The sequence below is a fragment of the Bos grunniens genome, chromosome 7 (genome assembly GCF_055505025.1).
Source record: "Bos grunniens cultivar Pamir isolate PY7600 chromosome 7, Bosgru_T2T1.0, whole genome shotgun sequence".
NCBI classification, from domain to species: domain Eukaryota; kingdom Metazoa; phylum Chordata; class Mammalia; order Artiodactyla; family Bovidae; genus Bos; species Bos grunniens.
The window spans coordinates 50,521,455-50,536,447 of NC_141171.1; the positions used below are offsets into that span (position 1 = coordinate 50,521,455).

The window sequence follows — 14,993 nt, forward strand, 5'->3', positions numbered from 1 at the left end:
AATTTAGTTTTTGTTCAGTATTCAACTTCAAGGTTTAGATCTGCTATGAATTGATTTAATGAAAAGATCCATTAAACTCTGGTGACTCCAAATATTTTCTGTCTGCTTGCAGAAATGACAGTATGAGAAATATTCTCAGATGGGGTCTCTAAATTCCAAGGAAGATAGCTAGTTACATTGTCTCAAATGAAAATGATTGTAAGGGACTTAATCTTTGCTACTGGAGTCATCATAAATTAAAAGCTGCTGTTGGAAGTCTCTTCATCCTGACTTTGAGCAGTAACTTAATGTTGCCACTTAACATATAGGAAAAGAATTCAGTAAAGGAACACAAAAGGAAATCAAGAAGGACTTGAATCAGAAAAAGTTCCTATTTTTCTATATCATTCTTTACTGTCCAGATGTTACTACCTTCTAGTTCCTGAACAGTTAATAAATAATGATAGTAAATGGATCTAAATTGGCCAAAGAACATTTTTGAATATTTGAAACTTTAGACTCAAGAGTAAGGCACCTTACCTAGTAAAGAGATACTTTTAATCTGCAAAACTGCGTGTACTCTAGCAAATTTAGAAAGTTACTTTAGAGGCCCTTTGATTTTCAAAATTTGTGGTATTTGTAAATTGTACCGATTTTAAGAAGTTTTAACACCTGGATTCTCTCAATATAGTTTCCTTAACATAGCTAATGTTTTCTAGGTATCTTCATTATTGGAAAAATAAATGCTCACTTTTGGTAGGGATCTTTTTAATTTATAGCTGATATAGAATCACTGAGTTTAGAGAAAATTCTTACGAAAGTAGGTAATGAAAAATTTTTAAACATTTAATCCTGCTCTCTGGTATTGCTGCATAACTTGGAAAATCTGTTCTTTTCACTTAGCGGTAACATTAAATAACTTACATGATCAAAACTTCTTCTTAGTATGAATAGTCTTTTAGGGGAAAAACATCTGTCATTTTGATATTTTAAGTAACTTTCAGTGATGATGTTGCTTTTATTTCTTTCTAGGTCATTTTAGAACATCAAGTTGCTTTTCTGCACAGCCTCAAACTTGCCTCAAAATTCCTTTCACTTAAAGAAAACTGGCCACTACAGCCCTTCCGCTGTCTTGTCACTTGAGTTCATGTTTTTCTTTTTAGTTTTCTAGAAGCCCTTAAGTTATTCTTAACTTTGCCATTCCACATGTGCTTCTCCAAATTATCCTTTCTTTATATAATTTAGGTATCTCAATGACATTAAGGTGAATGTAGTTTTTCCTGCAGAACTTCTGAATTCAAAAAGTGAATCCTTATTCTTTATTAATCTGAGTGTTGCCTCAATGTAGAATCCAAACATACAGATTTTTTTTAAAGCCCATTATGGTAGAGCAGATTAGTAATGGGTGGTTTGGGAGATATAACTGATTCTTTGATCTTGATTTTCCTTCTAGTACTTTGTAAGACCAGCCACACTTTCAAAAGTTTGAACCCTTGAAGATCATGGGCGATTGGATATAAATAATTTCTGGTTTACTAGATAGCTTTACCATCTCCTATTAATTAGAAGCATGCCTAATAGGATAACTTTTACTCCTCTCTGAACACACTGTTTCTCAAGGATATTTTAAATCTGAATAGTTTTCATTAAGAAAATTCTTGGTTAACATATTTGTTTAATCCCGCTTCTGAATTTTGTCAACTTTGCCTATGGTGCCTCTTGATTACAGCCATTTTTAAAGTGGCTTCCAACAAGTCAATGGTCTGTTGGTTTGCAAATAGAAAGTTTTTATACCCCAAACATTTGGTTATAGAGCCAGCTGGACAGATCTCTTCCAGTTCTTTAACTGTTAGCCATAAAGACAATCTAACTTTGAAAGATAGCTCCCCAAGTTCTTAGAAGTACCATTCTGTTGAAATGTTCCATTTTACTTCAGTCACAGAATTTTAGTTAATTTTAGTAGGGCAAAGAAATGTGTGTAAACACTCAGGCTGTAAGTTTTTATAAACTAGATTCCATTTATAAATTAACTTTTTAAAACTTCAGAATGGTATCTCTTGTAATTTGGTTCAGCTCTAAGTCAGACTCCCTTTTAAGGACTTTCTAATGTTTCAGGTAGTATGAGTCTTGGAAAAGTTGCCTTATTCTGTGAGGATTTGTGAAACAATAATAACCTGTAAAGTGGGGATTGTAAAACAAGATAGCTTTATAAGCAGTGTAATAATAGTTGCTTTTCTTCCTTTTTAATTAAAAAGTTTATTAGCACTTCATATGTGCTTGGCAGTGTTCCAATAAACAGGTTACCTTTATTGTTCATTTACTTTCCAAAAAACCCTAGAAAGATATTGAACCACAGTGTTTTTTAAATAACTTATACCAAGGATTCACATCTAGTAAGTGGTACCTTGGGAATTGAACCTAAGCAGTCTGGCAGCAAAGCCTACTTTTCCTAACTCTTCTTTTTATATTGCCTAAAATGCTAATCATTTACATGTGGATTTTTAAAGAAAGGATAGTTTATTTGAATAAAGTAAAGGAAAAAGTAATCCCTTCAAAATTTAAAATAATCATAAAGCAAATATTGAAGAAATAAAATGTTTTCCTTCCTAAAACTTAGAAATGGACATTCCTGAAATTTACTTCTCTAATTTTGGGAAATATAATGGAAGCTTAGGTTTTTGATAAATTGGGGAGTGTTTCCTTGAAAAGTCACTCCTGTTGAATTAACTTAGCTTTCTGTGGCTATAGTACACTTACAACATACCTCAAAGGCTGGATGAAATTAAAGATACTATTTTTAACTAATTATTCATACTTACAGTATATGTTTTCTTAAAAAGTGATATAAGCATGGATATTTATTTTATCAGAGTTCTGTGAAAGCAATTCTAATAATATGTGAATAAAACTTCAGTTTTGTCTGCAGCAGAAATTAATATGCCTACTGATCTCAAAGTCAGTTACTACTCTTCATCTTTATTAACTCTATCTTTTCCCTGTCAGGTCTCTTAGTTTGTTAACCAAGTTACCAGTTTTTCCAAGAATGTGCATGGAGTATTTGAGGGCAGGATGAAGCTACAAGGATTCAGAGAAATGGTTTTAAATTAGTGAATGGTCAGGTGTTCAGTTTATGATAATTGTATATAGACATATAGATTAACATCCTAGAGTTTGAATGGTTGAAAAGAAATCTTAGTTTTAGTTTTGTTAATTCTGCTAATTTACTTTGCTACAGGAGTGGAGTCAACATATCAATGGAGCAAGTCACAGTCGTCGATGCCAGCTTCTTCTTGAAATGTAGGAGTCTGAAATACCTTTAAAGCATCAGTTAACTGTCAGAAACAGCCATTGATTGGTTTCGGGGAATTCATCATTTACTTGTAATATCCACATTGTTATTACTGAATAGTTGACACTGTCCAGGCAATCACCAGTTATAAACAATGTTTAGGTCTGGAATTGTATGTGGAATATTAAGGTGGAGTGATAGCGGTACTTTGTTATTTAAAATGGAAAGAATTTTTAACAGACCTAAAGATAGCCATTGATGCATAAAATAGATTTATAAGAGCATTTTCAATAACAATAATATGTGCTCTGAGAATAAAGAAAATATTTTCCTTGAAGAAAAGGGGGAAGTTATACTAGAAGTAACTAGTTTTAAAGCAAAACCGTTCAGGATATATTTTTTGCTTTTGAGATACTTGTGATGAAGTTTAAGCTGCTAGGATAGAATTTGTAAAGACTCTCCCTACCTAAAGAACATGAAGCCCATTGTTCACTGGGGTGGCCATTTTCACATACAATCTTTGTTTCCCTATATAACCCACATTTCCAGTCCCTCATATAGCACTTCTTTGTGAATTAACAAATATAGGGAATTCCTGGATGCTCAGTGGTTAGGACTCCATGCACTTTTTCAGTGCCATGGGCCAGGCAGGGTTCAATCTCTGATCAGGGAACTAAGATCCCACAAGTTGTGTGACCCTTCCTGACCACCACCACCCCCCCCCACCAAGAAAAAAACAGATAAAGGACTATTTTAATTGCAATATACATTACTTAACATTTTAAGCAATACGGAGCAAGTTAATTCTCCTTTATTTTGATTAATTTGACATTTTCCTTTGAAAGTATCTATATGACATGTTTTAAACAGTAATATTTCTAACACTTATACTACCGTATAATTTTACTAATAAATCTATTTTAAAGGCCAAACAAGGCTACTTTGTGAAAAGAACAGTTTTATTTTAAAGTTAATTTTCTGGTCTTTTTAAAGCTACCCAGAATGGAATCCTGACACTGATACAGGACATACAATGTAAGTTAAATTTTTTAAGCTGTTGTTTGTAAAGGAGATCAATGTAAGGAATTCAGGTTAAATTTTTCACATTTCATAAACAATATTTTCTTAATTTCTTTATTTAATATGAGTTTGTTAAAAGTCATCATGGGTGAAAGAATTTTTAGAAACTATTTTATGTAGTAATTTTTATTTTTTTATTATAGATTTCCCCCTAGTTACATCATGCATTAAATGCCCCCAAATATTGGAATCACTGTCATACAAGGAGTGTTTTAGCAGTAAATTTCAGTTATTTTTGATGGACTTCTTTATCATACTTTGTATTTTATGTTTTCATATTCCCAGGGGTGATCCATTCATGTTGCAGCAGTCTACAAACCCAGCACCAGGAATTCTGGGACCTCCACCCCCATCATTTCATCTTGGGGGACCAGCAGTTGGACCAAGAGGAAATCTGGGTGATTATAAAATTCATGTTACCTTTCCCTAAGAGTTTTTATCATAAAGATTAAATGCAGTGATTTTAGGCAAAAGAAGTGTCATTGAAATGTAACTCAAAGATGACATTTCATGAGAATACATGATACTCATTTGTGATGTTCTTTTGCTGTTGGAGAGATGTCTGTTTTTCAATTTAAATAGCCTGGTAGGACAAGTATACCTAAGACTGAAAATATACTTTTTCCCCATAAAGGTGCTGGAAATGGAAACCTGCAAGGACCAAGACACATGCAGAAAGGCAGAGTGGTCAGTAATAAAGCTCTTGCTTTTACTGTATTGGCTGTATGCTCTTTGGGGAAGTGTGATTTGACTTGAATCATTGCTAATTGAATCTGTGTTGTAGTCCTTATTACAGAAAGATTGTTTTAGTTTGAAAACCAACAGGCTTTTATACGTGACTCTGATAAGAGTTAAAACTTTGTTTTCATATGTCCACAGTCTAGAGATTTCACCTTGATTCAAAGTTAAGTTTGCCATCTAATTATATAACAGTCGTTGATTTAAATATCAGTGCAGACACTGTTTTCTGAAGCTGTGAGGCTTGTTCCAGGGACATATTTAAATACTTAATTTGTTCTGACTGACTACAGATTATAAAAGATTTAATATTTTACTGTTTCGTATTGCTTCTAAAGAAATTTATTTACTAACTTGGTTTTTTCCTAACGAATAGGAAACTAGCCGAGTTGTTCACATCATGGATTTCCAGCGAGGGAAAAACTTGAGATATCAACTATTACAACTGGTGGAACCATTTGGAGTTATTTCAAATCATCTTATTCTAAATAAAATTAATGAGGTATGAGTTAAGTGTGTAGTATTTATTCATCACTAAAGTATATCCTAAAGAGAATATATTATTTTGTATTAGAAAAAAGAATGTTAGCTTAAATCATCAATGTGGAATGTAATGACGGAAAGGGCCAATAGTTGAACCAATCAGTAATGAATTCTAGTACCAATAGATTGTTAGTAACTTTATAAATTGTGATTCTTAAGCAGTTACATTATCTTTATTATACTACTGCTATACAAAGGACTGGGAGAAGGCAATGGCACCCCACTCCAGTACTCTTGCCTGGAAAATCCCATGGATGGAGGGGCCTGGTGGCCTGCAGTCCTTGGGGTTGCGAAGAGTTGGACACGACTGAGCGACTTCCCTTTCACTTTTCACTTTCATGCATTGGAGAAGGAAATGGCAACCCACTCCAGTATTCTTGCCTGGAGAATCCCAGGGACAGGGGAGCCTGGTGGGCTGCCGTCTATGGGGTCGCACAGAGTCGGACACAACTGAAGTGACTTAGCAGCATAGTAAGGACTATATAAACATAATTATTTGGAAAAACATTTCAAACTTTTAACCAAATGGTGCCAAATTATTGTTTCAAATTCAGTACATAATAAATGATAGTGTTAGTGTCATGAAAGTAATAAAGTCTGAGATGATCTTTAATAAAATAGGAAATTAGAGTTTTTTTTTTTCTCTCAGGTTCTTGAAAATGCTTTCTATATAATGATTAAATATTTTTGGAAAGACTTTGGACAGTATGGAATTGGGTGGTTTTTTGGAAATGTAAATATATATTTTTTCAATTTTAGGCATTTATTGAAATGGCAACCACAGAAGATGCTCAGGCTGCAGTGGATTATTACACAACCACCCCAGCATTAGTATTTGGCAAGCCAGTGAGAGTTCATTTATCCCAGAAGTATAAGAGAATAAAGGTAAATAATCTCTATTTTTCCAGATTTGTATCACCACTTATTTAGTGTATCATTTTAATATTTACTAACTTATAGCTGTTTAAAATTGTTGCTAATATCTAGAATAATCTTGACTAATAATTATGGCATACTTACTAATTTGATTTCCTCTGTTTTTTTGTTTGTTTCCCTCCTGTGTATTAAAGAAACCTGAGGGGAAGCCAGACCAGAAGTTTGATCAAAAACAAGAGCTTGGACGAGTGATACATCTCAGCAACTTACCTCATTCTGGCTATTCTGACAGTGCTGTCCTCAAGCTTGCTGAGCCTTATGGGAAAATAAAGAATTATATACTGATGAGGATGAAAAGTCAGGTAATATACATGTAGAAGTTTTGAAAAAGATTATTTCTCAAAGTTTTTTTTTTTTAAGTTATTTTAACATCCTCATTTTTAGTGAAGGGGTGGGGGCGTAATTTGGCGGCCAAATTATTGAATATTGAGTAAATAAAGTGGAAAGTAAAGATCTTTTTCTCTAGTTTGGCTAATATTATTTCCAGAGTTTGCCTCCAAAGATCTTCCTTTGTGTATATAAGTATACTTTCCCCCTTTACTTCAAATGAGATTATATTAAAGAGTTACTTTCCACTTTACACATGATTCCATTGAGTAAACTGTGCTGAATTTAATTTCTTTAATTAATGGATATTAGAGATTCTCAGAGAAGGCAATGGCACCCCACTCCAGTGCTCTTGCCTAGAAAATCCTGTGGATGGAGGAGCCTGGTAGGCTGCAGTCCATGGGGTCGCTAAGAGTGGACACGACTGAAGTGACTTAGCAGCAGCAGCAGCAGAGATGCTAGTTCTTTTGCTGTGCCATTAATGCTGCTGTGGATTTTGTGGCATGTGAATTTATGCATGTAATTGAAGGATACAATTTCAGAATTGAAGTTGTGGATCCTGATACTTGCTTTCTTTTCTTTGACGGTGCCAAATGCTCTTCAAAAAATAATACTCATATACGATCATACTAGCATTCTAAGCAGAGAAGGCAGTGGCGCCCCACTCCAGTTCTTTTGCCTGGAAAATCCCATGGACAGAGGAGCCTGGTGGGCTGCAGTCCATGGGGTCGCTGGAGTTGGATACGACTGAGCGACTTCACTTTCACGCATTGGAGAAGGAAATGGCAACCCACTCCAGTGTTCTTGCCTGGAGAATCCCAGGGATGGGGGAGCCTGGTTGGCTGCTGTCTATGGGGTTGCATAGAGTCAGACACGACTGAAGCGACTTAGCAGCAGCAGCAGCATTCTAAGAGCTTTATAAACACTGGATATTAGACTTTTCAAATTATGTGAGTTTAATTAATGGATTGAGTTATTTCATACTTATATTTGATTTTTAAAATTGTAAGTAGAGCATCTTTTCTTTGTTAACCTTTTTATAGTTTCATGAGTTTGTATCCTTCTAAAGTTTTACTTTCTAATTAATTTTTTGTTCTTTTTTTTTGTTTGTTTTTCTTGCCCCAGGCCTTTATTGAGATGGAGACCAGAGAAGATGCAATGGCAATGGTTGACCACTGTTTGAAAAAGGCCCTTTGGTTTCAAGGGAGATGTGTAAAAGTTGACCTGTCTGAAAAATACAAAAAATTGGTACTCAGGGTATGTAGTGTTTGATTCAGGTTCTTTATAAAGCTTATTTTCATGCTTTTCAAGCCATGACATTTTTATAAATTTTTACATGCTAAGAATGTAGGATTTAGGAACTTCCCTGGTGGTGTGGGGGACACAGGTTCAATCCTCGATCTGGGAAGATCCCTTCTGTGCACAACTACTGAGCTGCACTCTAGCCATGCTCTGTAACAGTGAGAGGTCCAAGCACTTCAACGAAGAATAGCCCCACTCACTGCAACTGGAGAAAGCCAGAATGCAGCATCATGACCAGAAATAAGTAAATAATTAATACATACATAGGATTTAGTTATTGAAAGAGAGTGATCTTTTCTCTTTTTCTTGTTTTCATTAATACAGAAGTTTTTAAACTGATGTCTGTATAAAGCATCTTTGTTTTTATCTGTTTTACTTAAGGTTCTATTTGAAAAGCTTTAACAAAATTATTATTCACTGCTCTTCAAATGTTGGTGGTAATTAATAATGTTAGGGCAGCTTACATTCTTAGGTATGGTTTAAATAAGGTTAGTTGATATATAAAGGATGGTCATCGTTTATTAGTTAATTGGATAATTAAATACTCTATGAAATCTAATACATTTATGTAACTGGTGAAATTTTGTCTTTTAGATTCCCAACAGAGGCATTGACTTACTCAAAAAAGATAAATCCCGGTAATTTCATCTTGTGTGTTTATGTCTGTATACACTAGTATGTTAAACCTTCGTTTTCCAACTCGGTAGAATTAATTCAGGTGTTTGTTTTGGTTTCAGGAAAAGATCTTACTCTCCAGATGGCAAAGAATCTCCAAGTGATAAGAAATCCAAAACTGATGGTTCTCAGAAGACTGAAAGTACTGCTGAAGGTAAAGAACAAGAAGAGAAGTCAGGTGAAGATGGTGAAAAAGATACAAAGGATGACCAGGCAGAACAAGAGCCTAACATGCTTCTTGAATCTGAAGATGAGCTACTTGTAGATGAAGAAGAAGCAGCAGCACTGCTAGAAAGTGGCAGTTCAGTGGGAGATGAAACAGATCTTGCTAATTTAGGGGATGTGGCATCTGATGGGAAAAAAGAACCTTCAGACAAAGCTGTGAAAAAAGATGCAAATGCCAGTGCTTCTGGAGCTGCAAAGAAAAAGCTTAAAAAGGTAAAAGAAGGTTTTATGTTGACTTGTTGCAGTAGAAAACTAGATCAGTGTTTCAAATTATTTATCTTAGGGTCATATTTAATAGAATTAGTGACTTACATTAGGAAGAAATAGGAATCACTAAAAAACTTGACATCTAAACTCTGCAATACATAGATTGAATAGGACTAAACTGCAATAGAAAAATGTCAATTCACAAAGAGAACCTTTTAGTAACAAAGGAGAAAGACTTAAAGCTGTATATGATTCTATTTGGTAGTGGTAGTGTGTAAAGAGTAGTAGGCAGCCTTTATGTATAGTCCAGCTTGTTTTTTTAAATATGGGGTATGGATTTTACAGTAAGTTAACTGACCTGACCCAGGGGTAACTGACCCAGGACACTTAAAACATTGTGTCAAAAATGGTAGAACTTGAAGAATTTTCCTATTATAGAAATGTAACCTTGATTAGATATTTCAATAGGTTTTAAAACATTTTTTCTTAGAACACATATCACATATTAAATTAAGGCAAATCGCAATATAAAAATATATACATGGTAGAAAAATACTAAATCAGAAGACCCATGGTGTACTTGACTATCTCCATTAAAGATTAGAGCATTACAATGCCTTTAGAACTCCATAAGATAAATGAGTCTTGAAATGAGATTATTATAATCCTCTTTCATTCATTCCTTCTAAGATATACTCCACTACCAGAAAACTTACTATTTATAGACCTCCAGATTTTGATGGCTTGGTCAAATAAGTTAGCCTTGAAATTCTTTTTCTGGCTGAAATATAGTTATGTAGTACTACGTTTGTGCTCTTAAGAGCTGATAATTATTGAGCATTATGTGCCATCAATTTTTCTAATCTCTTTGTGTGTGCTAATTAACTGATTCTTAAAATAACCTTATGCCACAGATGCTTGTTATCCATATTTCATGAATGAGGAAATTGAGTCATGTTAAAATTCAGTAGATTGTGGTCATACTGCTTTTATAAATGGCAGAGCCAAAAATTAAACCTAAGCAGTTATGTTCCAGAGCTTGATTTTTAAACCACAGTGGTATTTTAAACACTGCTCTGTAAACAAAAAGAGTGGCACCATAAGATACCTTCTTTGAAGGACATCATTCAACTTATTGATACTTCATGAAATCAGCTCTGATTATCTTGCAGCATAAGTCTCAAAGTATAGAGTATGAATGTCCTCATGTTTATTTTCTGCTCTTCATATAAGGGAAGGCTTGGATTACTTAGTTTTAAAACAAGCTAAGGTTTTTTTTTTTTTTTTTAAATTAGTAAATTTGGGGGGAGAGAAAGAAAAGTCCCTTTTTTTTTTGTGAGGAAATGAAGGCAAAGACGCTATCCCTTTCCCTTCAAGTAAAGCAAATGGAAGGGATACTGCAGGATAATTGTTGCAGAGTAAATTTGTCTTTCTTAACAGCGTCGTTTCCCAGGGAATATGGAAGGTTTTGTCACTCTAGATGAGGTTGGTGATGAGGAAGATTCGGAACTTCAGAAACTTCGTAAATCGGGCATGGCATTTAAATCTGGTGACAAAAATGATGATGGTTTGGTTGAAATTAAGGTGGACAAGATCGAGGAACTTGACCAAGAAAATGAAGCAGCGTTGGAAAATGGAATTAAAAATGAGGAAAATACAGAGCCAGGTGCTGAATCTGCTGAGAATGCTGATGATCCCAACAAAGATACAAGTGAAAATGCAGATGGCCAAAGTGATGAAAACAAGGAGGACTATACAATCCCAGATGAGTATAGAATTGGACCATATCAACCCAATGTTCCTGTTGGTGAGATTTAAGGCTTTGTTGTTATCCCTCACCCTCCCCAAACTCTTACTATAAGATTTTTTTAAATTGGTCTTACATAATAAACTCTAATAGCATGAAGTTCTACGCAGAACAATTTGTAAATCTTACTTGAAGCATTCTTTTTTCCTCTTTTTGTTACCATTCCATAATATGTTCTTTTTTCTCCTCATAAAATTTTCTGAGAATTTCACATTGCTTTTTGTTTTGTTCACCGTTCTATTTCAACATTTTTAAGAGAACAATTAGGTGTGGGCCCTTAAACATCAATTAAAATACAAGCTATTAACGATGTTATGGTTTTTGCTTTGTTTTAGCGTAGGCTATATTGGACATGTCACAACTGTTAACTCATTCAAATTATATTGACAGGAAAAAAAAAGATTTGAGAACACTATTAAAATCTTCAGTTTACTGAATTTGTAAGAATGTATGTTTGTGTTCTAGGTATAGACTATGTGATACCTAAAACAGGGTTTTACTGTAAGCTGTGTTCACTCTTTTATACAAATGAAGAAGTTGCAAAGAATACTCATTGCAGCAGCCTTCCTCATTATCAGAAATTAAAGGTAAGGCTGAATCTAAAAGAGGAGAGTTCTTTTGTGAAAACTAACAAGTCACGTAAGTTTATGGACCAGTACCATCTGTGGACCCAGCACGCTTTATCCTGATAACATTCTTTATTGATGGGCCTTGAGCAGTTTGATGAACTCTGGAAGCATCTGCTAAACCTCTTTCTAGAATACACTATTAACTAAATGATAATTTAGTAATTTCTAAATTTATAGATTTAAACGTTACAAATTCTGTTGTATAATTAAGAGTTATTTGAGTATTCTCAAATGATTATTAGACTGTAATTTCTCTAATTTGGAAGATACCGGAGGCTTGAAAGTCAAGTGAAATACTATAAAGCCTTTTTCAACTTTATAAAGTGCTATATCCCTTTATACTTAATGATTTTTACATTGACTTTAAATTATTATTTTATTAATAATGACACTTCAGTGAAGTTTTATGATGAAAAGGATATACAGGTAAAAGGAAAAATTAATAAAGCACAACATAATAAAGAATAACAAATTTCTCTTTGGATATTTTGAAAGTTTGGTGTTTTAGTTAGTGGCTTAAGGACACCAAGTATTGAAATAGATGAGGGAAAACTTGAAAGTAGGAGTTAAAAAAGATAATACTGATTTATAATATAAAGCTGCTAGAGTATTAAGGACATTGGTTATTTTCAGTGGTAGCAGAAATTTAATAATGTCCTTTGTCTTAGAAGAAGGGGCATTGAATAAATACATGTCATTTAACTAATCTTAAGTTCTTGGGGTAGCAGCAGTTATTCTATGTGCGTATTTTGGTCTTTGTTTTCTCATCTCTGTAAGTTAGTCTTAATTGCACATTGAAGTAACTTTTTCATATTTTACTGTTTCTTTTCCCATGCCTTACTGTGGTGTCCAGTTTAGTTTTATACCTGCTTGATAAGAATAACTGGATCTTACAAATATTGACAAGGTTATAGTTAAATTAGACTCAGGTCCCTAAACTTCAATAGAATATTTTATTTTGTAGTTAATCCATTTGTTATGTTTCACTAAGGTGACTTAATCCTTGTAACTTTTTCTTTTCTTTTCAGAAATTTCTGAATAAATTGGCAGAGGAACGCAGGCAGAAGAAGGAAGTTTGAGATGTGCTAGAAGCTTAATGATTTCAAAGAAAATAATGGTTCTTTGTTTTTAAATGTTAACCTTTTTTAAATACAGTACTGATAGTTAGAAGAAAACTATTGTACTCTTTTGTTTTAGTGGAAAATAATAGATAATAGATGTCTGTTCATGTGTTAAGTGTTATAGCAAAAATACATATACGGTTAAGTTAATGAAGAATTGTTTTTGTTTTATCAAAATAGTAACAGACAGAAATACTTTGTAGAGACTGACTTCGTATGCTAAAGACACTTGCACCACTAAGAAAGATATGTAGAAGCATTCAAAGAAATGAAATTTAGTAGTTCCAAGCTTCAGAGATATGTCAAAACTTTTGATTCCATTCAATAAAGAACAAAACCAATTGTATTTTTATTACTTTCATCTGAAACATTCCACATTTTAATCTGAGCCTTGCAGACTTTTCATTTGGAGTTTGAAGCATTTTTGGTTTTGTTTCGTTTATGGAGAACTTCACTAATGTGAGATTGGTAATTAAAATGCAGGTGCAGTTTTCTTTCAATGTCATGTTGTTGTTTAGGTAATAAGAAATATTAAGTAATTGGCTTTAGATTCTGTAATTTTTTCCCCTAAGTTCCTGCTAGATTTCGTATTCTAGAAGTCAATGTATTTTCAGTGAAATGTAAAAATATTCCCCTTCTCTTTGACCAGTATTAATTTCTTGAGATCTTATTGCTTGTCACTTGAATCCTGTAGCTGTCATACATCATCTGGTATAAGCAACATTTGATTTTTGAAGTGTGTAGACCATCTCTTTGTATTTTCAAGATGTAATTTTACATTTCTGCATTTTAAAAAAAGTTTGGCCATAATCTTAGATGCACGCTTCTAATTCATATACTTGCATATGTGACCTTTGTGAACAGAAATTTGCATGTATAATCTGTGTTTACTTGTAACTTTCTGGTTATATTATATACTGCTTATATCTGTGGATTCAAGTTTCTTAAGTGAGTACCAATAAAAAACAAAAACCTAGGCCATGTTCATTGGTTATACATGTTTGAGGTGTTAACCAATATATTTGTCACAGTTGTGGTTTTCATTTACTGTTAAACTTTCTTGCATGCTTTAACAAATTATTCCATTTTTAATCTAGAGTGTTCTAAAAACTGCTACTAAAAATCTGAGTTTTAAAGCTTTTGGTGCTGGTGGATTTCTTGTTCCTGTTACATAACTAAAAATTGGACTATTCATAGTTTTTTCAGACCTTCGGAGTTCAAAATGCTAAGGGTGACAACAAAAGCTCATGTTTAGATATGTCTAAGCGTTAACAATAATCTTGGAAATAACATGGAATAACAAGAATTAGTTGTATCAGCCTTTCAAAATATGTTGGGATAATTGGTTTAAGAGATTATTGTCAAGCAAATTTTTAATGTAAAAAAGAATTTAAGGGATTCTCTTTGAACCACTTAGATCTATTAAAGGATGTATCAAATGGAAGAAATTTTATGATCTACCACTGAGGGGAAAATGACACCTTAATGTAACATGCACAAAAAAATCCTTGCCAGTTTATCTCAGTTTAATTTTGGCCTTTACTAATTACCAGCTTTTAATTCCAACTGTTAACTAACAGTAGCTATATACAAAGCATTTTGTGTACAATGGCATCCCTTGTTTTCTGTCAACTTTTTTTCATAGGTCCTACTTTGTTAGATACACCAAGGTGTAGAAAAGAATGTTTAATATCTTCATTTGCTAGGGTTTGGAAAGTATAAATTCTCATAAGTTGCTAATGATGAATAAACCTGTAACAGCTATTTCCCAGATTATGACAAACCTTTATTTAATAGGAATGTTTTTCACTTAACCAACTGTAAAGTAGAAAATTTTCCCACTCCCATTTTAGTTATTAGTTTAATATAGACGTTAACCCTGAGTGAAGGAAACTTGATGTTTGTTTTACAGTTTTATTTTATCATTGCTAATAAATATGGCCTATGAGAATTACTCTGATAAGGCTTAAGTTGGCTAGCTGTAGTAGTGTGTATCTTAAAAACACTTGGTTGACCAAAAAGTTCATTCAGGTTTTTCCATAAGATCTTAGCAACCCAATAATTTTATTTAGAGTTGTAAATGAGGAATGTGGATTTCTGGCTATTGAGTACTGAATAAGTACTTCTAGAGATTT

The 14,993-nt window shown here is 33.3% G+C and overlaps 1 protein-coding gene across 33 annotated transcripts in view; it reads left to right on the plus strand.

Annotated features, from left to right (window-relative positions):
- The window catches only part of MATR3 (matrin 3), a 39,070-nt gene extending 25,236 nt beyond the window's left edge, over positions 1-13,834 (plus strand). For 7 of the 33 annotated variants that reach the window (XM_086411873.1, XM_086411892.1, XM_086411875.1 and 4 more), the window contains 13 exons: positions 3,215-3,276; positions 4,262-4,303; positions 4,634-4,746; positions 4,983-5,035; positions 5,463-5,588; positions 6,389-6,514; positions 6,700-6,867; positions 8,018-8,149; positions 8,789-8,832; positions 8,932-9,307; positions 10,742-11,108; positions 11,574-11,695; positions 12,766-13,834. In XM_086411873.1, the coding sequence (XP_086267999.1) occupies positions 3,215-3,276; positions 4,262-4,303; positions 4,634-4,746; positions 4,983-5,035; positions 5,463-5,588; positions 6,389-6,514; positions 6,700-6,867; positions 8,018-8,149; positions 8,789-8,832; positions 8,932-9,307; positions 10,742-11,108; positions 11,574-11,695; positions 12,766-12,816 (1,782 nt within the window). In that variant the 3' untranslated portion in view covers positions 12,817-13,834. The remainder of the gene's footprint in view (positions 1-3,214; positions 3,277-4,261; positions 4,304-4,633; positions 4,747-4,982; positions 5,036-5,462; positions 5,589-6,388; positions 6,515-6,699; positions 6,868-8,017; positions 8,150-8,788; positions 8,833-8,931; positions 9,308-10,741; positions 11,109-11,573; positions 11,696-12,765) is intronic. The other 26 variants (XM_086411880.1, XM_086411900.1, XM_086411882.1 and 23 more) reach the window with 5 other exon arrangements.
- Positions 13,835-14,993: the final 1,159 nt, after the last annotated feature.